This window comes from Dreissena polymorpha, chromosome 2 (assembly GCF_020536995.1).
Source record: "Dreissena polymorpha isolate Duluth1 chromosome 2, UMN_Dpol_1.0, whole genome shotgun sequence".
NCBI lineage: Eukaryota > Metazoa > Mollusca > Bivalvia > Myida > Dreissenidae > Dreissena > Dreissena polymorpha.
Genome location: NC_068356.1, coordinates 108,144,333 through 108,167,285, shown reverse-complemented (window position 1 = coordinate 108,167,285; position 22,953 = coordinate 108,144,333). Strand labels below are relative to the sequence as shown.

The following is a 22,953-nucleotide window of genomic DNA, read 5'->3' as shown; positions in this document are numbered from 1 at the left end:
TGAGTGTAAACAGGACAATTTATATATGTTGGGTCCTCTTGTGGTTGCTCAACGGTAGTTTCTTCCATGGCGTAAATGTACTGGTCCTGTTCAGAAACTAAGTACAATACTGTACTAAAGAAGATTGTATGAGGACACATTTCTACTATCTCTGGCTGAAAAACCTGATTATGGGTTTTTGCTGTGATGGGAAAATATAACGAGAAACCAGATTATGGGTTTTTGCTGTGATGGGAAAATATAACGAGAACCTCCCGCCACAGCTACAAAATCCACTAGGGATAGCAAGTATGTATTTATGACATTAAAACAAATTTTCTTTAAATAAAATTCATTTTAATTATTAAATACTTACCTGCTATCGGAAAGTCCCACCTCCCAACCCCGCTCATCGTTTTATATTTTCATCATTGTATGAAAAGTAAGATGAGTTGCGGTTCTTGATTTCCGGTTAGGTTACATTGTTCTATGTTTAACCTGAATCTGTTTTCAGAAGGAGAGGTGGCCGATTTCCGGCACTTGAAGATTTCTGAAGAAGCTAACCCACCTAGAAAGGTATAGCTAGGGATAGCAGGTAAGTATTTAATAATTTAAATGAATTTTATTTTAAGAAAATTTGTTTTATTATTGCTTTGACAAAACAACACTTACCTGAATACCAATATGGATTCCACCCAAACAATACCCCACGCCCCTACCTAGAATACCTTCTCCCCCCCAACCTCCCCCCACCCATTTTTATGTCCCCCACTGTAGTAGTGGGGGACATATTGTTTTTGCCCTGTCTGTTGGTCTGTTGGTCTGTCTGTTGGTCTGTTTGCGCCAACTTTAACATTTTGCAATAACTTTTGCTATATTGAAAATAGCAACTTCATATTTGGCATGCATGTGTATCTCATGAAGCTGCACATTTTGAGTGGTCAAAGTTCAAGGTCAAGGTCATCCTTCAAGGTCAGAGGTCAAATATATGTGGCCCAAATCGCTCTTTTTATGAATACTTTTGCAATATTGAAGATAGCAACTTGATATTTGGCATGCATGTGTATCTCATGGAGCTGCACATTTTGAGTGGTGAAAGGTCAAGGTCAAGGTCATCCTTCAAGGTCAGAGGTCAAATATATGTGGCCCAAATCGCTTATTTTATAAATACTTTTGCAATATTGAAGATAGCAACTTGATATTTGGCATGCATGTGCATCTCATGGAGCTGCACATTTTGAGTGGTGAAAGGTCAAGGTCAAGGTCATCCTTAAAGGTCAGAGGTCAAATATATGTGGCCCAAATCACTTATTTTATTAATACTTTTGCAATATTGAAGATAGCAACTTGATATTTGGCATGCATGTGTATCTCATGGAGCTGCACATTTTCAGTAGTGAAAGGTCAAGGTCAAGGTCATCCTTCACAAGGTCAAGGTCATCCTTCAACATCAAACGTCATATAGGGGGACATTGTGTTTCACAAACACATCTTGTTTTTAGCCGGATTTTTTTCGAAAAAATCTCGGCTTATAGATTGATGTTGTCGGGCGGGCGGGGTGGCGGCGTGCTCGAAAATGTTAAAGTTCTTATTTCATGGTATAACTTTGGTATGCTTGGACCTAGAGTCTTCAAACTTGACATGAAGGTTGGCCAGGATTAACAGATGACCACTGGTCATTTCAAGGTCATTCATTTGAAGGTCAAGGTCACTGTGACCTTCAATATAAAAAATGTTAAAGTTGTTATAACTTTGGTATGCTTGGACCTAGAGTCTTGAAACTTGACATGAAGGTTGGCCATAACTAGTTAGTAACCACTGGTCATTTCAAGGTCATTCATTTGAAGGTCAAGGTCACTGTGACCTTGAATGTAAAAATGTTAAAGTTCTTATTTCATGGTATAACTTTGGTATGCTTGGACCTAGAGTCTTCAAACTTGACATGAAGGTTGGCCAGGATTAACAGATGACCACTGGTCATTTCAAGGTCATTCATTTGAAGGTCAAGGTCACTGTGACCTTCAATATAAAAATGTTAAAGTTGTTATAACTTTGGTATGCTTGGACCTAGAGTCTTGAAACTTGACATGAAGGTTGGCCAGAACTAGTAAGTAACCACTGGACATTTCAAGGTCATTCATTTGAAGGTCAAGGTCACTGTGACCTTGAATGTAAAAATGTTAAAGTTGTTATAACTTTGGTATGCTTGGACCTAGAGTCTTGAAACTTGACATGAAGGTTGGCCAGAACTAGTAAGTAACCACTGGACATTTCAAGGTCATTCATTTGAAGGTCAAGGTCACTGTGACCTTGAATGTAAAAATGTTAAAGTTCTTATTTCATGTTATAACTTTGGTATGCTTGTACCTAGAGTCTTCAAACTTGAAATAAAGATTGGCCAGTACTAGAAGATGACCACTGGTCATTTCAATGTCATTCATTTGAAGGTCAAGGTCACTGTGACCTTAAATGTTAAAATGTTAAAATTGTTATAACTTTGGTATGCTTGGACATAGAGTCTTCAAACTTGACATGAAGGTTTGCAAGCACACTTAGATGACCACTGGTCATTTCAAGGTCATTCATTCTAAGGTCAAGGTCACTGTGACCTTGAATATAAAAATGTTAAAGTTCTTATAACTTTGGTAGGTAAAAATGTTAAAGTTCTTATTCCATGTTATAACTTTGGTATGCTTGTACCTAGAGTCTTCAAACTTGACATAAAGGTTGGCCAGTACTAGAAGATCACCACTGCTCATTTCAATTTAGATCAAACTTTCCTAATTGTCAATTCAAGTTCATATTTGTGACCTTAAATGTTATTGTTGTTCATGTATATGCATGCATTCAAAACATAACACAAGGTTTGCTCATGCCTTGAAAAGTACTTACATTTCATTTTGACCTTTGAACAATATTTCAGTAATTTAAGTATTGCATTGACAAAAACACGAAAGGTACTTTCCTGTCATTTAAATAAAAAATCCGGCTTCAATGCGGTCATCTCCGACCGCGGAACTCTTGTTTATAAAATCATCTAATAAATTACCACAACCCACATTATAACCCCCACTCCCCCCCCCTACCCCCCACCCCCAAAATTTTTTTGATTATTTTTTAAACATCATCTAATAAATTACCACACCCCACATTATACCCCCCCCTACCCCCCCCCCCCCCCCAAAAAGAAAATGTTTTTTTTATTTTTGAAAGATCGTCTAATAAATTATTGAATATGTACAATTTCCCCATGATAACTTACGTTACACTGTCAAGCACTCCAATAGTCGAGCGCGCTGTCCTCTGACAGCTCTTGTTGATGGAATCTTTTTAGCTGACCTGAGCACAATGTGCTCATGGTGAGCTTTTGTGATCACCTTTTGTGCGTTGTGCGGCGTCAACATTTGACTTGTTAACTCTCTAGAGGCCACATTTATTGTCCAATCTTCATGAAATTTGTTCAAAAGATTGGTCTCAATGATATCTTGGATGAGTTCGAAAATGGTTACGTTTGCTTGAAAAACATGGCTGCCAAGGGGCGGGGCATTTTTCCTTATATGGCTATATATGGCTATATTTAATTCTTGTAAACACTCTAGAGGCCACATTTATTGTCTGATCTTCATGAAACTTGGTCAGAAGATTCATCCCAATAATATCTTGGATGAGTTCGAAAATGATGCTGGTTGGTTGAAAAACATGGCCGCTAGGGGGTGGGGCAGTTTTCCTAATATGGCTATAGTAAAACCTTGTTAACACTCTAGAGGCCCCATTTATTGTCCAATCTTCATGAAACTTGCTCAGAAGATTTTTCCCACTGATATCTTGGATGAGTTCAAAAATGGTAACCTTTGCTTGAAAACCATGGCTGCCAAGGGGCGGGGCATTTTTCCTTATATGGCTATAGTAAAATCTTGTTAACACTCTAGAGGCCACATTTATTGTCCAATCTTCATGAAACTTGGTCAGAAGATTCATTCCAATAATATCTTGGACGAGTTTGAAAATGATGCCGCGGCCGGTTGGTTTAAAAACATGGCTGCCAGGGGGCGGGGCATTTTTCCTTATATGGCTAATGTAGTAAAACCTTGTTAACACTCTAGAGGCCACATTTATTGTCCAATCTTGATGAAATATGGTCAGAAGATTTGTCTTAATGATATCTTGGATGAGTTAAAAAATGGTTACCTTTGGGCATTTTTCCTTTTATGGCTATATAAGGCTATAGAAAAACCTTGTTAACACTCTAGAGGTCACATTTATTTTCCGATAATCATGAAACTGGGTCAGAAGATTTGTCCCAATGATATCTTGGATGAGTTCGAAAATGGTTACGTGCTTGAAAAACATGGCCGCCAAGGGGCGGGGCATTTTTCCTTATATGGCTATATAAGGCTATAGTAAAACTTGTTAACACTCTAGAGACCACATTTATAGTCCGATCTTCATGAAACTCGGTCAGAAGATTCATCCCAATAATATCTTGGACGAGTTCAAAAATGATGCCGGTTGGTTGAAAAACACCACGGGGGCTATTTTCCTTATATGGCTATAGTAAAACCTTGTTAACACTCTAGAGGTCACATTTATTTTCTGATCATTATGAAACTTGGTCAGAAGATTTGTCCCAATGATATCTTGAATGAGTTCGAAAATAGTTTTGGTTGCTTTATAAACATGGCCACCAGGGGCGGGGCATTTTTCCTTATATGGCTATAGTAAAACCTTGTTAACATTCTAGAGGCCACATTTATTGTCCAATCTTCATGAAATTTGGTCAAAAGATTGGTCTCAATGATATCTTGGATGAGTTCGAAAATAATTATGTTTGCTTGAAAGAAATGGCTTCAAAGGGGCGGGGCATTTTTCCTTATATGGCTATAGTAAAATCTTGTTAACACTAGAGGCCACATTTACTGTTCAATCTTCATGAAACTTGGTCAGAAGATTCATCCCGATAATATCTTGGACGAGTTAAAAAATGATGCTGGTTGGTTTAAAAACATGGCTGCCAGGGGGCGGGGCATTTATTCTTATATGGCTATAGTATAACCTTGTTAACAATCTAGAGGCCACATTTATTTTCCGATCTTTGTGAAACTTGGTCAGAAGATTTGTCCCAATAATATCTTGTTATCTCAGGTGAGCGACTTTGGGCCTTTCAGGCCCTCTTGTTAACTGATTGAATCAGACTATCAGTTTTTTCACTTGATTGAATTGTAAAAAATACTGCTGAGTTTAAAAAGGAGTGTGAGTTATCTTGCTTTGTTTGATACAGCTTATTTTGTTACATCCACTAGCCTTTTAAAGTTGGAAATCCTCAGAGGTCCATAATAAAATAGAGTTTAACCCTAAACACATTCTTAATTGTATATGGCAAAGTTAATCAAATTATCAAATGTAATTTTAATTGCTAAAAGATTATGGACAGTTTAATAAACCTTTCAAAAAATATAAATGTCACATAAATCAATGCTTACATTAGTGGCAGTTTTGTGGGAGAAAAATAATTTCAGAAAATTTAAAGTAATAATTTTCTTTATACAGGAATTGTTCGCAGAGTTTGGACCATTGAAGAAAGCCAGTGTACACTATGACAGGTCAGGTAGATCTCTGGGCACAGCAGAAGTCATCTATGAGAGACGTGCAGATGCTGCTAAAGCCTTAAAGCAGTACAACAATGTACCATTAGACGGTATGTAGATTACCAGCACTCTTCAATTTACATGTACATAACACAATTCTACTGTTAACAGTTATTCTACAGTTTATAAACATCTTAATGCTGTTGGTAAAAACAATCATGCTGTATTTATGTAAGAAGCCATAGTGTTCAGGCCTTTTTAGCTCACCTGATTGCTCAGGTGAGCTTTTGTAATCGGTCTTTGTCCGTTGTATGTCCGTCCGTCCGTTAACATTTGCTCGTAAACACTCTAGAGGCCACATTTCTTGTCCCATCTTCATGAAACTTGTTCAGAAGCTTTGTCCCAATGAAATCTCGGCCGAGTTCGAAACTGGGTTGTGCCGGGTCAAAAACTAGGTCACAAGGTCAAAAAAAGGAAAAACCTTGTAAACACTAGAAGTCACATTTTATGCCCGATTTTCATGGTACTATGTCAAAATCTTTGTCTTAATGATATCTTGGTTGAGTTCAAAAGTGGTTCCGATCCGTTGAAAAACATGGCCGCCACTGGGCGGGGCAGTTTTCCTTATTTGGCTATAGAGAAACCTTGTAAACACTCTAGAAGTCACAATTTTTGCCCAATCATCTTGAAAGTTGGTCAAAACATTGGTTCAGTTGATGTCTCAGACGAGTTCGAAAATGGTCGAGATCGGTGAAAAAACATGGCCGCCAGTGGGCCGGGCATTTTTCTCTATGTATATAGTGGCAGTTTTCCCTATTTGGCTATAGAGAAACCTTGTAAACACTCTAGAAGTCACAATTTTTGCCCAATCATCATGAAAGTTAGTCAAAACGTTGGTTTTATTGATATCTCGGACGAGTTTGAAAATGGTCTGGATCGGTGAAAAAACATGGCCGCAAGTGGGCGAGGCATTTTTCTCTATATGTATATTGTGAAAACATGTGAACACAGTAGAAGTCACATTTTTGGCCCAATTTTCATGAAATTTGCTCAGAACATTTGTTTCCTTGATACGAGAGTTGAGTTCAAAAATGGTTCCGGTGAGTTGAATAACATGGAACATGGCTGCTGGGAGGGGGGCAGTTTTCTCATTATGCCCCCCCCCCCCCCCCCCCCTTTCGAAGAAGAGGGGGTATATTGTTTTGCTCATGTCGGTCCGTCCGTCCACCAGATGATGTCCGGATGATAACTCGAGCGCTTATGCCAAGGATCATGAAACTTCATATGTACATTGATCATGACTCGCAGATGACCCCTATTGGTTTTCAGGTCACTAGGTCAAAGGTCAAGGTCACGATGACCCGAAATAGTAAAATGGTTTCCTGATAATAACTCAAGAACACTTATGCCTAGGATCATGAAACTTCATAGATACATTGATCATGAAACTTCATAGATACATTGATAATGACTTGCAGATGACCCCTATTGATTTTCAGGTCACTATGTTAAAGGTCAAGGTCACGGTGACCCAAAGCAGTAAAATGGTTTTCGGATGATAACTCAAGAACTCTTATGCCTAGGATCATAAAACTTCATAGATACATTGATCATGACTAGCAGATAACCCATATTGATTTTCAGGTCACTAGGTCAAAGGTCAAGGTCACGATGACCCGAAATAGTAAAATGGTTTCAGGATGATAACTCAAGAACGCTTGTGCCTAGGATCATGAAACTTCATAGGTACATTGATCATAACTCGTAGATGACCCCTATTGATTTTCAGGTCACTAGGTCAAAGGTCAAGGTTACGATGACCCGTAATAGTAAAATGATTTCTGGATGATTACTCAAGAACTCTTAGGTTAGGATCATGAAACTTCATAGGTACATTGATCATGACTTGTGGATGACCACTATTGATTTTCAGGTCACTAGGTCAAAGGTCAAGGTCACGGTGACCCAACATAGTAAAATGGTTTCCAGATGATAACTCAAGAACGCTTATGCCCAGGATCATGAAACTTCATAGGTACATTGATCATGACTCGAAGATGACCCCTATCGATTTTCAGGTCACTTGGTCAAAGGTCAAAGTCACGGTGACCTGAAATAGTGAAATGGTTTCCAGATGATAAATCAAGAACGCTTATGCCTAGGATCATGAAACTTCATAGGTACAACGATCATGACTCGCAGATGACCCCTATTGATTTTCAGGTCACTAGGTCAAAGGTCAAGGTCACGGTGACCTGAAATAGTAAAATGGTTTCTGGATGATAACTCAAGAACGCTTTTGCCTAGGTTCATGAAACTTCAAAGGTATATTGATCATGACTCGCAGATGACCCCTATTGATTATCTGGTCACAAGGTCAAAGGTCAAGGTCACAGTGCCAAAAAATGTATTCACACAATGGCTGTCAAGGTAACGGTGACTCAACTTAGATCAATGGTTTTCGGATGATAACTCAAGAATGCTTATGCTTAGGATCATGAAACTTCATAGGTACATTGATCATGACTCGCAGATGAAATAATGATGAAACTTGACCAGGATGTTTGTCTGGACAATATCTAGGTCAAGTTTGACATTTGGTAAAGATTGAATGAACCGACTCCTCTCAGGTGAGCGAACTAGGGCCATCTTGGCCCTCTTGTTCTGTCTATCTCACAGGTCCGATATGCATATTTTTTGCCAATTCTCAAAGAAAAATCCCAATTTCCGACCGAAATGACCGAAGCCGAAAATGTGTTTCCTGGTAGGTACTGTGTTTTAAATAACCGTGTGCCGTGTTTTAGCGTTCCAATGGTGATACCATGTAAAACGTCAGCGTATCGAGTGTTCCATAAAGCAAAGTTCGCGAACTTGACACTTCAGACAAATGGCGGCTGGTTGTGTTTATTCAAATCTTTTTTTTGGTCAGAATTTGCTTTCAAATATTGAAGTGCTGGATTATTCAGAATTATCAGGTAATGTACCCGGTATACAACAAGTGATTATCATGTGTATTAATTAATTATTGAAAATTGGTTGAGAATCGATATTGATGGTCTTAGGTAGAGAAATGTGGTCTGGTTTCACTTTAACGTTACTGTGTTTCAAAAAATGGTTGCCTTCAGACATTTGGCAGGGTGTTTTTTTTGGCCCGATTTTATAGCCGAAATTCGGCTATGTTGCCAATCCCAAAAAATATAGTTTTTCCCAAAATGTGACAAAAAATTCCCAATTCCCCCCCCCCCCCCCCCCCCAAATTTTTTTTTTTTTAGAAAGAAGTGTATTTTATCTTAATTTTTATTCAATTACATCTAACAAAGTATTTTATGATTTTGTTCTTTTAATTTGAATGATTATAAAGAAAGAGTTACATCAAATTTAGTATTTCCCTAATCAGTGGACTTTTCGTGTGAAAAAAAGGCTAATGAATTTTTTTTCCCAATTTCATGAAAATGCTGATAAAATTCCCAATTCCAAAGCCATGGGCTATCTTCCCAAAAAGTGGAGAAAAAACCCTGTTTGGCATAATTATTTTATCGCCATCAACTAATTATCCCCGTAATTACCGCTATTTGTCGCCTCAATTTAAAAATACGTTTCGTTTCACCGATTTTAAGTCCTTATTTGTTAGCGAATCGTTTAACTGACGTCGCTTATTTTAATCAATTAGAAGTGTGAATCCATTTAGAATTTAAATCGGTGCAACCAATGTATTAGTTCAAGCGCGGCCGATCAACCTTTCCATTAAAAAACAAAATGGCATCGCGAAACTTGTTGCTATGTTAAAGAGATAAAAAAAAAACCACATAAAATAATTCCGATTTATTGTAATTTGCGAATACAATAAAGAAAAAGATTTCTACAGCGTTTTTAGTCAGGGTCGTATCGGTATGCTTGTATGTATGTAACTATAGCTGATGTCTGGTTTGTTAAGTAACACCCACAACCTTGATTGTATTCTTTCTAGTAAAGTCATGATAATATTTTCTTAGAAAATGACACTGATATAATTCTTGTTTTAAAGTTATGTTATGCTTGTTTTAAAGTATATATGTATGTAATTGTAGCTGATGTCTTGTTTGTTAAGTCACACCCACAGCCTTGATTGTATTCTTTATTGTAAAGCCATGATAATATTTTATAAGAAAATGACACTGATATTATGCTTGTTGGTAAGTATACATTATAACCTAAAGCCAACAGATACACATTTAATAAAACATGGATAAAATGAGATTCATTGTTTTTTTTGTGATCGCTTTTTGTGCGTCGTCCGCCGTGCGCCGTCCACATTTGCCTTGTTAACTCTCTAGAGACTACATTTATCCAATCTTCATGAAATTTGGTCACAAGATTGGTCTCAATGATATCTTGGATGAGTTCAAAAATGGTTATGTTTGCTTGAAAAACATGGCTGCCAAGGGGCGGGGCATTTTTCCTTCTATGGCTTTATATGGCTATAGTAAAATCTTGTTAGCACTCTAGAGGCCACATTTATTGTCTGATCTTCATGAAACTTGGGCAGAAGATTCATCCCAATAATATCTTGGACGAGTTCGAAAATGATGCCGGTTGGTTGAAAAATCATGGCCGCCAGGGGGCGGGGCATTTATTCTTATATGGCTATAGTAAAACCTTGTTAACACTCTAGAGGCCACATTTATTTTCTGATCTTCATGAAACTTGCTCAGAAGATTGGTCCCAATGATATCTTGGATGAGTTCAGAAATGGTAACCTTTGCTTGAAAAACATGGCTGCCAAGGGGCTGGGCATTTTTCCTTATATGGCTATAGTGAAATCTTCTTAACACTCTAGAGGCCACATTTATTGTCCAATCTTCATGAAACGTGGTCAGAAGATTCATCCCAATAATATCTTGGACGAGTTCGAAAATGATGCCGGTTGGTTTAAAAACATGGCTGCCAGGGGGCGGGGCATTTTTCCTTATATGGCTATTGTAAAACCTTGTTAGCACTATAGAGGCCACATTTATTTTCCGATCTTCATGAAACTTGGTCAGAAAATTTGTCCCAATGATATCTTGGATGAGTTTGAAAATGGTAATCTTTGCTTGAAAAACATGGCTGCCAAGGGGCTGGGCATTTTTCCTTATATGGCTATAGTACAATCTTGTTAGCACTCTAGTTCTTGTTGCCTTCAGTACCATTTTGCGGAAAAGTCCGCGTCTGTTTTGGCTATTTTTATTTAAGGAAAAAATTATGGCTATTATTTTCTGAAGGCCAGTGTGAGAATTGGAGTGGTGAAAGGTCAAGGTCATCCTTCAAGGTCAAAGGTCAAATATATGGGGGGTGGCATAGTATTTCTTTAAATATGAATTTAGAAAGGGATTTTATTCAATGAAAAATAATCTAACTGGTTAGAAAATACATGTTTTTAGTTTAGCATAAGATTTTTTCACTCGTCTTGTAGGACCAGAGTTTTTGTAAATTCACTCGCCCTTTCAAGATTTTGCTGGTGAATACGAGTAGTTTGGGTGGATTTTTGTCCTCTGGGGTAGGAGATTAGGATTTTTATACGCCCGTATAAAATACGGGACGTATTATGTGAAACCCCTTGGCGGGCGGCGGGCGGCGGGCGGCGGGCGGAAGGCATCACTTTGTCCGGACTCTAATTCAAATTGTATTCATCCGATCTTCACCAAACTTGGTCAGCAGTTGCATCTAGTTGATATCTAGGCCAAGTTCGAATATGGGTCATGCCGGGTCAAAAACTAGGTCATAGGGTCAATAAGTGCATTTTCAAAGGGGCCACTTTGTCCGGACTCTATTTCAAATTGTATTCATCCGATCTTCACCAAACTTGGTCAGCAGTTGCATCTAGTTGATATCTAGGCCAAGTTCGAATATGGGTCATGCCGGGTCAAAAACTAGGTCATAGGGTCAATAAGTGCATTTTCAAAGGGGCCACTTTGTCCGGACTCTATTTCAAATTGTATTCATCCGATCTTCACCAAACTTGGTCAGCAGTTGCATCTAGTTGATATATAGGCCAAGTTCGAATATGGGTCATGCCGGGTCAAAAACTAGGTCATAGGGTCAATTAGTGCATTTTCAAAGGCGCCACTTTGTCCGGACTCTAATTCAAATTGTATTCATCCGATCTTCACCAAATTTGGTCAGAAGTTGTGTTTTATACGCCCGTATAAAATACGGGACGTATTATGTGAAACCCCTTGGCGGGCGGCGGGCGGCGGGCGGCGGGCGGAAGGCATCACTTTGTCCGGACTCTAATTCAAATTGTATTCATCCGATCTTCACCAAACTTGGTCAGCAGTTGCATCTAGTTGATATCTAGGCCAAGTTCGAATATGGGTCATGCCGGGTCAAAAACTAGGTCATAGGGTCAATAAGTGCATTTTCAAAGGGGCCACTTTGTCCGGACTCTATTTCAAATTGTATTCATCCGATCTTCACCAAACTTGGTCAGCAGTTGCATCTAGTTGATATCTAGGCCAAGTTCGAATATGGGTCATGCCGGGTCAAAAACTAGGTCATAGGGTCAATAAGTGCATTTTCAAAGGGGCCACTTTGTCCGGACTCTATTTCAAATTGTATTCATCCGATCTTCACCAAACTTGGTCAGCAGTTGCATCTAGTTGATATATAGGCCAAGTTCGAATATGGGTCATGCCGGGTCAAAAACTAGGTCATAGGGTCAATTAGTGCATTTTCAACGGCGCCACTTTGTCCGGACTCTAATTCAAATTGTATTCATCCGATCTTCACCAAATTTGGTCAGAAGTTGTGTCTAGATGATATGTAGGTCAAGTTCAAATATGGGTCATGCCGTGTCAAAAACTAGGTCACGAGGTTACTTAGTGCATTTCAAGCATTTAGCATGGTGTCCGCTCTCTAATTGAAGTAGTTTTCATCTGATCTTCACCTAATTTGGTCAGAAGTTGTGTCTAGATGATATGTAGGTCAAATTCGAACATGGGTCATGCCGGGTCAAAAACGAGGTCACATAGTGCATTTCAAGCATTAAGCATGTTGTCCGCTCTTTAATTGAAGTAGTTTTCATCTGATCTTCACCAAATTTAGTCAGATGTTACATCTAAGTGATATCTAGGTCAAGTTCAAATATGGGTCATGCCGGGTCAATAACTAGGTCTTGAGGACACTTTCAAGCATTGAGCATGGTGTCCAAAACCTTCGAACGGGCGTATCTTGTGACAGTTTGGCACTCTTGTTTTCTTGATTTTTTGAAGATTCAACTTTAAGACCTTTCAACAACAATGGTAGAGTAATTTATTCAACTACGGTGAAAATAGGTGCAGCTTTAACTTGCGTCAGTGTCATCCACAGGATTATTTGTCGCTTACAGGTCGTCCAATGAACATCCAGTTAATAGGTGCCACAGAAGGTGGTCTGGGAGGTGCTTTAGGAGGCCGGGTGGGTGAGAGGCGAGGAGGCACTGCAGGAGGACAGAGGTTCGGTGGCGGCACCAGGGGAGGCGGACAGAGGCGCTCTAATGGGTAGGTGATGGGTGATGGCAAGCAAGAAAGGCTATATGTCATTATCAGGGATATAAACTAGCAGTTTGACTATAGTTGCACTCACTTGTTTTTCAGTTCTGATTGTGCAGAGGACAACAAAGTTTTCTAAGAAAATGCAGGGTTTTAGTAAAAATGTATTTGCTAATTGCATGCAGGCTACTGCTGGGGCCTAAAAAAAAAACATGTTTGTTTCAGGTTACCTGGCGACCTTGTCAGTTTACCCCCAACTGCAATTTTTTATCCAAAAAAAAAAATATAAAAAAATCGCGTTTTACACTATGCGGCCGTGATTTAGATCGCAAATGTATTGATTAAAATAATGTCATTCAAATCTTTGTATTACCGGTAATTATGTTCCAAATCGGCAGAGTTCGTTCACACATGTTAATCCTTTTTGTCAAAACACTGCAGACAGCAGTCTACACAATTGGTCAGTAGATGTGCTATCCGTGTTTTAATAACGCCGAACACTTAATCCAGTTCCGTCCAGATGTTCTCTTGAATCAGTATACAGTACACATACTGTTTCAATAATTACTCAACTAAAAGACAGTAACAATAAAGAATTGTAGGCAGTCTTATGGGAAAAAACATACTTTTTATACGCCCGTATAAAATACGGGACGTATTATGTGAAACCCCTTGGCGGGCGGGCGGCGGGCGGAAGGCATCACTTTGTTCGGACTCTAATTCAAATTGTATTCATCCGATCTTCACCAAACTTGGTCAGCAGTTGCATCTAGTTGATATCTAGGCCAAGTTCGAATATGGGTCATGCCGGGTCAAAAACTAGGTCATAGGGTCAATAAGTGCATTTTCAAAGGGGCCACTTTGTCCGGACTCTATTTCAAATTGTATTCATCCGATCTTCACCAAACTTGGTCAGCAGTTGCATCTAGTTGATATATAGGCCAAGTTCGAATATGGGTCATGCCGGGTCAAAAACTAGGTCATAGGGTCAATTAGTGCATTTTCAACGGCGCCACTTTGTCCGGACTCTAATTCAAATTGTATTCATCCGATCTTCACCAAACTTGGTCAGTAGTTGCATCTAGTTGATATCTAGGTCAAGTCCGAATATGGGTCATGCTGGGTCAAAAACTAGGTCAAAGGGTCAATTAGTGCATTTTACTTTGTCCGGACTCTAATTCAAATTGTATAAATCTTATCTTCACCAAACTTGGTCAGTAGTTGCATCTAGTTGATATCTAGGCCAAGTTCGAATATGGGTCATGCCAGGTAAAAAACTAGGTCATAGGGTCAATTAGTCCATTTTCAACAGCGCCACTTTGTCCGGACTCTTATTCAAATTATATTCATTCGATCTTTACCAAACTTGGTCAGTAGTTGCATCTAGTTGATATCTAGGTCAAGTTCGAATATGGGTCATGTCGGGTCAAGAACTAGGTCATAGGGTCAATTAGTGCATTTTCAACGGCGCCACTTTGTCCGGACTCTAATTCAAATTGTATTCATCCGAAACTTTTAAACAACTTTTTATCCTGCGTCAAAGTGGTATGGGGGTATAAGTCACATTCAGTGACAAAGCTCTAGTTCAAGTTGAATTCACCAAACTTGGTCAGAGGTAGTATATAGATTATATATCAGTCAGGTCTGATTGGAGACATGCAACCGATTAACACATGCAATATTTTTATGCAATATTTTTATCCAGTTTTATTTTGCGATATTTTCATCGGGTTTATTTTTTTCGCGATTTTTGAAATTTGTTTTTGCTTATTTCCAAAACAAATACATCAATCATCAGTGTATCATCTCCAATGGCACACGAATCGGGCGTATATTGCTCCGTCATGCGGCGCTCTTGTTAGCTCATCTATTTTTTGAAAAAAAAATATGAGCTATTGTCATCACCTTGGCGTCGGCGTTGGCGTCCGGTAAAGTTTTGCGTTTAGGTCCACTTTTCTCAGAAAGTATCAATGCTATTGCATTCAAACTTGCTACACTTACTTACTATCATGAGGGGACTGGGCAGGCAAAGTTAGATAACTCTGGCATGCATTTTGACAGAATTATGTGCCCTTTTTATACTTAGAAAATTGAAAATTTTGGTTAAGTTTTGTGTTTAGGTCCATTTTATTCCTTAAGTATCAAAGCTATTGCTTTCATACTTGCAACACTTACTAACTATCATAAGGGGACTGTGCAGGCAAAGTAATGTAACTCTGACTGGCATTTTGACAGAATTATGAGCCCTTTTTATATTTAGAAAATTGAAAATTTGGTTAAGTTTTGTGTTTAGGTCCACTTTATTCCTACAGTATCAAAGCTATTGCTTTCATACTTGCAACACTTATTAACTATCATAAGGGGACTGTGCAGGCAAAGTTATGTAACTCTGACTGGCATTTGGACGGAATTATGGGCCCTTTATACCTAGAAAATTGAAAATTTGGTTAAGTTTTGTGTTTTGGTCCACTTTACCCCTTAACTATCATAAATATTGCTTTCATACTTGGAACACTCGCAAACTATAATAAGGGTACAGTAAAAGGACAAGTTGCATAACTCTGGTTGTCATTTTTACGGAATTATGGCCCTTTTTTGACTTGGTAACTTTGAATATATGGTTAAATTTTGTGTTTCGATCCACTTTACTTGTAAATTATCAAGGCTATTGCTTTCAAACTTCAAATACTTTCATGCTATCATGAGGTTACTGTACCTGGCTAGTTGAATTTTACCTTGACCTTTGAATAACCTTGACTCTCAAGGTCAAATTATTAAATTTTGCCATAATTGCCATAACTTCTTTATTTATGATTAGATTTGATTGATACTTCGACAAAACTACTCTTACCTGACATACCACAATAGACTCCACCCAAACCATCCCTTGTGCCCTCCCCTCCCCCCCGAACACCCCCCCCCCCCCCCCCCCCCTATTTTTTTTTTTTTTTTAAGATCATCTCACAAATGACCACCACACCCTCACACTATACCCCCCCCCACCCCACCCCTCCCCCCCAATATTTTTTTTGAAATGGTTAAAAAACGCAAATATTTATTTTTATTATTTTATTTTTGAAATACCGTCCAACCATCGCACCCACCCCCCCACCCCCCCACCCCCCCCCCCCCCACCACCCCCGATTTTTTTATTTTTTTTTTGCAATTTTTTCGCATTTTTGGAAGATAATGTAATAAATGTCCACACCCCCACACTCTTCACTCTACCCCTCCCTCCTTTGTGATTGAAATTGAGAGTCCCTTCACCTTTAAAAAGAAAATAGATGAGCGGTCTGCACCCGCAAGGCGGTGCTCTTGTTGAGATTTGGCCCCCTAATACAAAAAATCAGTGCTTCGTCTGTTTGCCCTTCTTTTTCTCGAAACTCGCTTTGAACCTGGCTTCCAGGTATTGCGGCAGTTTTCCTTACATAAGTCTAATGAAAAATTGTAACACTACCTGCTCTTTTGACCACATGTAGTAAACCATCTTCGCATACCTAACACTGCTATTACTGCCGAGGAATCCATGCATGTGTTGTTGTGTTCAGTTTCAGTGGAGGGCGTGGTAGGGGTGGCAGGGGACGTGGTTCCCGTGGTGGGAGGGGTAGAGGTGGCGGAGACAAGAAATCTCTTACTGCGGAGGAACTAGATGCGCAACTTGATGCTTACAATGCCAAGGTAGGGAGGGCATTGATTTGATCTTTGCTGTGTAGATTGTAATATATGTACAGTGAAACCTCGCTATTAAGACCACTTGTGGGACCTTTGAACAAAGTGACCCCAATTTCAATAGGGGTCATCTTCTGTCCAAGGCCAATGCATATATGAAGTATCAAGCCAATCAGTCAATTCGTTGACAAGTTAATGATCAGAAATGATTTTAACAATTACTGTGACAGTGACTTTGACCTAGTGACCATAATTTCAATGAGGGTAATCTACTGTCTAATGCCAATGCACATGTTAGGTATCAAGCCAATCAGTCAATTCGTTTACGAGGTATTGATCGGAAACGATTTTCACACTTAATGTGACCTTGACCTTTCAAGAGATCAGTTTGTTTACGAGTTATTGATTGGAAACGAACTGGTCAACAGACTGACATTAGGGTGCATCACGATAGTGTTCTCCTACCCTCCATTACATGATGAGTAAGAGAAAAGCTGTAAAAAAATTGGCTGAAAATGACAACATTTAGGACTAGTTCAACACCATTAAAGTTTTAAGTGCAAGCTGCATTGAATATATGGGCATATGCTGAAGTCTGACATCCACCAAACAGTATATAGGTCCAAGGTCAAAGTTACAATTCAAGATCAAATGTCAGATCTTAGCATTTTCAATTAGCTTTCAAGAGTGATCGAAATGAAGAGAATTAGTGTTACACACAAAAAGCAGCTCGTATGTCCAAGATCGCATTTCAAGGTTAAAGTTAAATTAAGAAATGAGTACTGAACACTTTGTCCTGTGCATGACTTTGTTCAGTATTGATGTATTTTCAAATAACTGCGATCAACATGATAGGATGGTATCACTTACAAGAACCAGGCCACCATGTCAAAGGTCAATGTCACAAATCAAGGTCAATAGTCCTAGGCAAATTAAGGATTTTGAAATAACTTTGCTGTAGTAACAAACATACTCAGTGGCGTACATGATATCCAAGTCCCTTGATCAAGCGTCAAGATCACAAGTTAACATCAAAAGTAAAATAAGAGAAATCCATCAAGACTATCATATCTAAAAATGTTTTTAAAACAGGTGTGTATTTATGAGAGTGGCACTCTTGTTTATTGTCTTTGTAAAGCATTACAACAATATTGTTTGAATTATAAATCAGAAGGAGCATTACCGTAATTACTCTATGTTTTCGGACACTTAAAAATAATTAATTTTTTTCGTGTCTGAAAACTTCGATACGAAAAATATTCACAAAATACAAGTGTCCGAAAACTTAGAGTTGAAAATTGAGTGTCCGAAAATAGCGTCAATTGTATCAACAGCTATCGGTAATAGCACGCACTTGTAAAGTTCCATGCCGTATATTATAAATTACAGTTATATATGTTTGCACTGCATTTTAAATAATTTTAAATGCTTAATTCATTTGACAGAAAGTTAATACAAGGTTGTACTTTGACCAATGAGTTCAAAGATGAGCATGTGATGTACCGATACTCGCTAGTATGAAATTGTAATTAACGCAATAAAAAAAAGCAAACTATGAATTCTTTGTTTGTTCATTTCCGATAGTTGTTGTCTAACACCTTCCATTGTTCGTAAAACTTGCAATAGGGTGCATCACACTTTGAAGCGTTTAGTATTTGTCACAGTTATTTTACTGAGAAGGGCAGTACCATTGCGGTAGATAATTGAACTGTTAATAGGCACTACCCCTGGTAATTGTTTTAGCGCTTATGCTTTCGGGCAAAACCATTGTTCATTACCGATTTACAAGATTATTTACCAAAGAACGCAAATGTAATGGCCCATTGCATCTGCCATGATTAATGATGTTAATCTGGTTGTAAAACCCCATGAACGAAGTGTCATTAGAAAACAGGACCGAAATTTGGTAAAATAGCGCTGTAAAATATACTGTCCGAAAACTTAGAGACATTAATTATGGACGAAAACTCGTGTGTCCGAAATTAAGAGTCACGAAAAATAATTATTTTTGCTAAAAAATGGGGTATCCGAAAACTTAGAGTGTCCGAAAACATAGAGTAATTAAGGTAATAATTCCCAGTGGTTGCATTAAAACATCAGTCTATCTAGCTGATGAATAGTGTTCATACTTGGTTGTTGCATTAAAACATCAGTCTATCTAACTGATGAATAGTGTTCATACTTGGTTGTTGCATCAAAACATCAGTCTATCTAACTGATGAATAGTGTTCATACTTGGTTGTTGCATCAAAACATCAGTCTATCTAACTGATGAATAGTGTTCATACTTGGTTGTTGCATCAAAACATCAGTGTATCTAACTGATGAATAGTGTTGATACTCGTTCTTGTTTCATTTCAAAGGAATGAAAATAATTTGTACTTACAGATGGACACAGAATAAAAGGAGTGGATCGGACACATCTCAAAAGTAAAATAAAGGCTGATGCAGACACATTTTCAAGCAGAAGAATAGTTGAATGTGAGCCCTTACAAGCTGCTGCTGGACTTGGGTCTTCTATGGAGCAGTAGGGTTTATTTCAGACATGAATTGATGTTCCACTCTTAACATAAGAATTGAACTGAAGGTTTTAATATGTTGAATACAAAATATGTAGTAAATAATTTGTACCATTGAATTTACTGGGTATTCCAGTGCAATGTTTTTATCGTCCATTTTATTTCATACTCTTTATTTCGTTTTTGCTATTTGAACATTGAGTGCATATTAAGACATTTGTAAGGAGATTTTATCTGGTTGTCAGTCCATAGGCGTTTCCTCTTTTTGATGAATATTGATGGTTGATTTCTATAACAAGTCTTGTTCCTTTGTATGCTTTTTTAAACAAGTAGTTCATTAAATAGTCCTTAATAAACCAAATAGTTCTTACATGTTAAATGTTATGCCATGAATAGAAGGGTTTTAATCTGTATGTAGATTAATTTAATCTGTATGTATGTAGACATTTCTGATATAAATGGAACAATTATTATTTCTCAAAAGTTTATCCACTTACATATTAGCATCATTTTCATTACATTATGGTGTGAATAAGATCTATCATCGTACTGCTCATCATTTCCCCAGTTACAGCCAAAAATTCCCTATTGAAAATTTCTAAAAATAAATAAATCCCTGCTCGGAATTCAAATCCCTATACAGCTGTATAAGTTAAATCCACATAAATACTCCAAATCAACAAATAATTGTAAAATATTTGGTGAAATAAAATTAACCCTTACAAAATCAGCTTTTCTTATAGCAAAAGCCAAAATTTGAAAGTTAAACGTGGTCTGTTAACATAGATTTAACGAGATACAAAATGCTCGTTTTTAAATTGTGTCACATTAAATTCCATGTGAATTTCCTATGACAATATCCTAACATTTATGAGCAAACGCCAGATTGGCTCTCGGCAGCGTTGGAGTTAGACATAGTTCTCATGAGCTGCTTAAGGCCAATGTCGCGTCCCCACGTAAATTTTCATCACAGGAAAATTCTCACATGGAATATATTGTCACACAAAAATAAAAATGAGCATTTTGTATCTCGCTAAATGTATTAAACCAGACCACATCTAGCGCTGAAATTTTGGCTAGTGCTATAAGGAACACTGATTTTTTATGGGTTGACTTTATTTTACTAAAATTATTACAAAATATTCGTTGATTTTGAGTATTCATGTGGCTTCTAAATAAGTTTTATATTGAAAACACTTAATCACAATCTTACCAAAGATCAATGTCCGAATTTTAGTCAACAAAGCTCCTTTACCAATCCAAAAGCGGCCAAATTCCCATAAAGTTGGAAAAAATACTGAACAATAAAACAATAATACAAAAATATAAAATAATAATGAGATGTTATAATTTTAAAGCAATGCTTTTGTGCATTAAAGCTGAATTAAACATTTAAAGACTAAATGTCTTGATTTTTTATTGACCAGTAGTGGTCATCACTAATTGTTGTGAATGTGAATCATGAATGTTCAAGTGGTACAGGACATAAAATCAATAAACAATATTTGTAAATTGTTAACATGTTGCTATTCAATGACATTTTATGTTGAATTCACACTAAAAAATTTGTTTTAGGTATTATATGTATTACAAAGATTTCATATAATATCTTGCAGCAGTGTGTAAGAAATGGTATATACTTGTGTGTATTGTGTAATGAGCTAATGCATAGCAGAATAAATGGTTTGTGGTTTGACCCCTTTAGTATGATGTTTAATTTTAAGATTTTTTCAGGAAAATATATTACATTAGGAAATCGTCCTTGAGGGTTGCACAATGAGTATTAACAGTCTTGATTATTTTAGTTTAGTTGTGCTCACATGTATGATTTGTGTAAACTAATTAAATCCAGTACATTATTAGCAGATTGTTTTAAAAATCGTGCTTTAATAAAATACTGATAATGGAGGTTTAGAAACAAACACATGTCAGTACTTTTATTAGAAAATGCACCTTTTTGTGTGTAGGTTGTTCACCTGACACATTGTATTTATGTTTTAATTATTTTTATTTCTAAAGCACATATTTCATTGTGAATACCTTTTGTATTGAATCAAGCTCTGATGTAAATCATTAATAGAATTGTGAAAAATAACTATGAAGAAATCACTATGTTTGACATACATGTATTATATGTTTGTATGTAAATAGAAAAGAAAAACATTTATATTTTAAGTTGTGTTTAGTATTGTGGAAAGGATTAAGAACCAAGGATACCTCTCTTGAGGATAGGTCTGAGGTTTGACCCGTATTCAGCTTGCTGTAAATTAGTCAACATTACACAGCACCAAACTAAAACAGTGAGGCTGATTGAACACCCCCACTGATTAAGATTAAGTGGTTTGCTATTTTACTGTTATGACACGAAACAGTCAGGAAAAGGTTGAAACAATTTTATAAAAGGGCTTTATCTTGAACTATATATTTATCTTGAACTATATCTATATCTTGAACTATATCTATATCTTGAACTATATCTATATCTTGAACTTTGACATAACACCATGATAATGCATGCAACAAAGTTTATGTGAACCGAATAATTGGGAGCTTTATGAATCCTATTATCTGCAGTAAATGGAAATATATCACAAGCATGGTTCCACCTGTCACTAAGTTGCTGTGTCAAAGGACAAGGTCACAGTGACTCGAAACAGTATAATGGTTTCCGAATGATAACTCAAGAACGCTTACCCCTAGGATCATGAAACTTCATTGGTACATTGATCATGACCGGCAGATGACCCCTATTGATTTTCAGATCAAAGGTCAAGGTCACAGTGACTCGAAACAGTATAATGATTTCCGGATGATAACTCGAGAACGCTTATTCCTAGGATCATGAAACTTCATAGGTACATTGATCATGACTGGCAGATGACCCCTATTGATTTTCAGGTCAAAGGTCAAGGTCACAGTGACTCAAAACAGTAAAATGGTTTCTGGATGATAACTCAAGAATGCTTCTGCCTAGGATCATGAAAATTCATAGGTACATTGATCATGACTGGCAGATGACCCCTATTGATTTTCAGGTCAAAGGTCACAGTGACTCGAAATAGTAAAATGGTTTCTGGATGATTAGAACGCTTACGCCTAGGATCATGAAACTTCATAGGTACATTGATCATGATTGGCAGATGACCCCTATTAATTTTCAGGTCACTAGGTCAAAGGTCAAGGTCACAGTGACTTGAAGCAGTAAAATGGTTTCCAGATGATAACTCAAAAACGCTTAAGCCTAGGATCAGGAAAGTTCATGGAGACTTTGGTCATGACTGACAGATGACCCCTATTGATTTTCAGTATTCTAGGTCAAAGGTAAAGGTCACAGTGGCTTGAAACTGTATAATGGTTTCTAGATGATAACTCACAAATGCTTAGGGTTAGGATCAGGAAAGTTCATGGGGACATTGGTCATGACCAACAGTTGACCCCTATCGATTTTCAGGACTCTTGGTCAAAGTTCAAGATCACAGTGGCCTGAAGCCACTACAACTGACAGCCCATTAGGGGGGCATGGGTGTTTTATAAACAGCCATTGTTTAATGAATTTTCACAAATTTAAGACACTGCCCCAGGAAAAATATGATCCGTGGAAAAAACACACCCCTGTATACCCTTTTAAAGGATTTTTATGAAACTTTGGTTCGGCCATAAAAACTAATTGTGTAAGGCTTTAATTAGTTATGCCAGCTCAAGGCTGTTCTTCAG

At 37.6% G+C, this 22,953-nt stretch overlaps 1 protein-coding gene across 1 annotated transcript in view; it reads left to right on the top strand.

Annotated features, from left to right (window-relative positions):
- Positions 1-21,414, top strand: part of LOC127868420 (THO complex subunit 4-like) — a 48,570-nt gene extending 27,156 nt beyond the window's left edge. Inside the window, exons 3-6 of the mRNA XM_052410203.1 lie at positions 5,527-5,674; positions 12,910-13,060; positions 16,600-16,729; positions 19,109-21,414. Of these exons, the coding sequence (XP_052266163.1) occupies positions 5,527-5,674; positions 12,910-13,060; positions 16,600-16,729; positions 19,109-19,123 (444 nt within the window). The 3' untranslated portion in view covers positions 19,124-21,414. The remainder of the gene's footprint in view (positions 1-5,526; positions 5,675-12,909; positions 13,061-16,599; positions 16,730-19,108) is intronic.
- Positions 21,415-22,953: the final 1,539 nt, after the last annotated feature.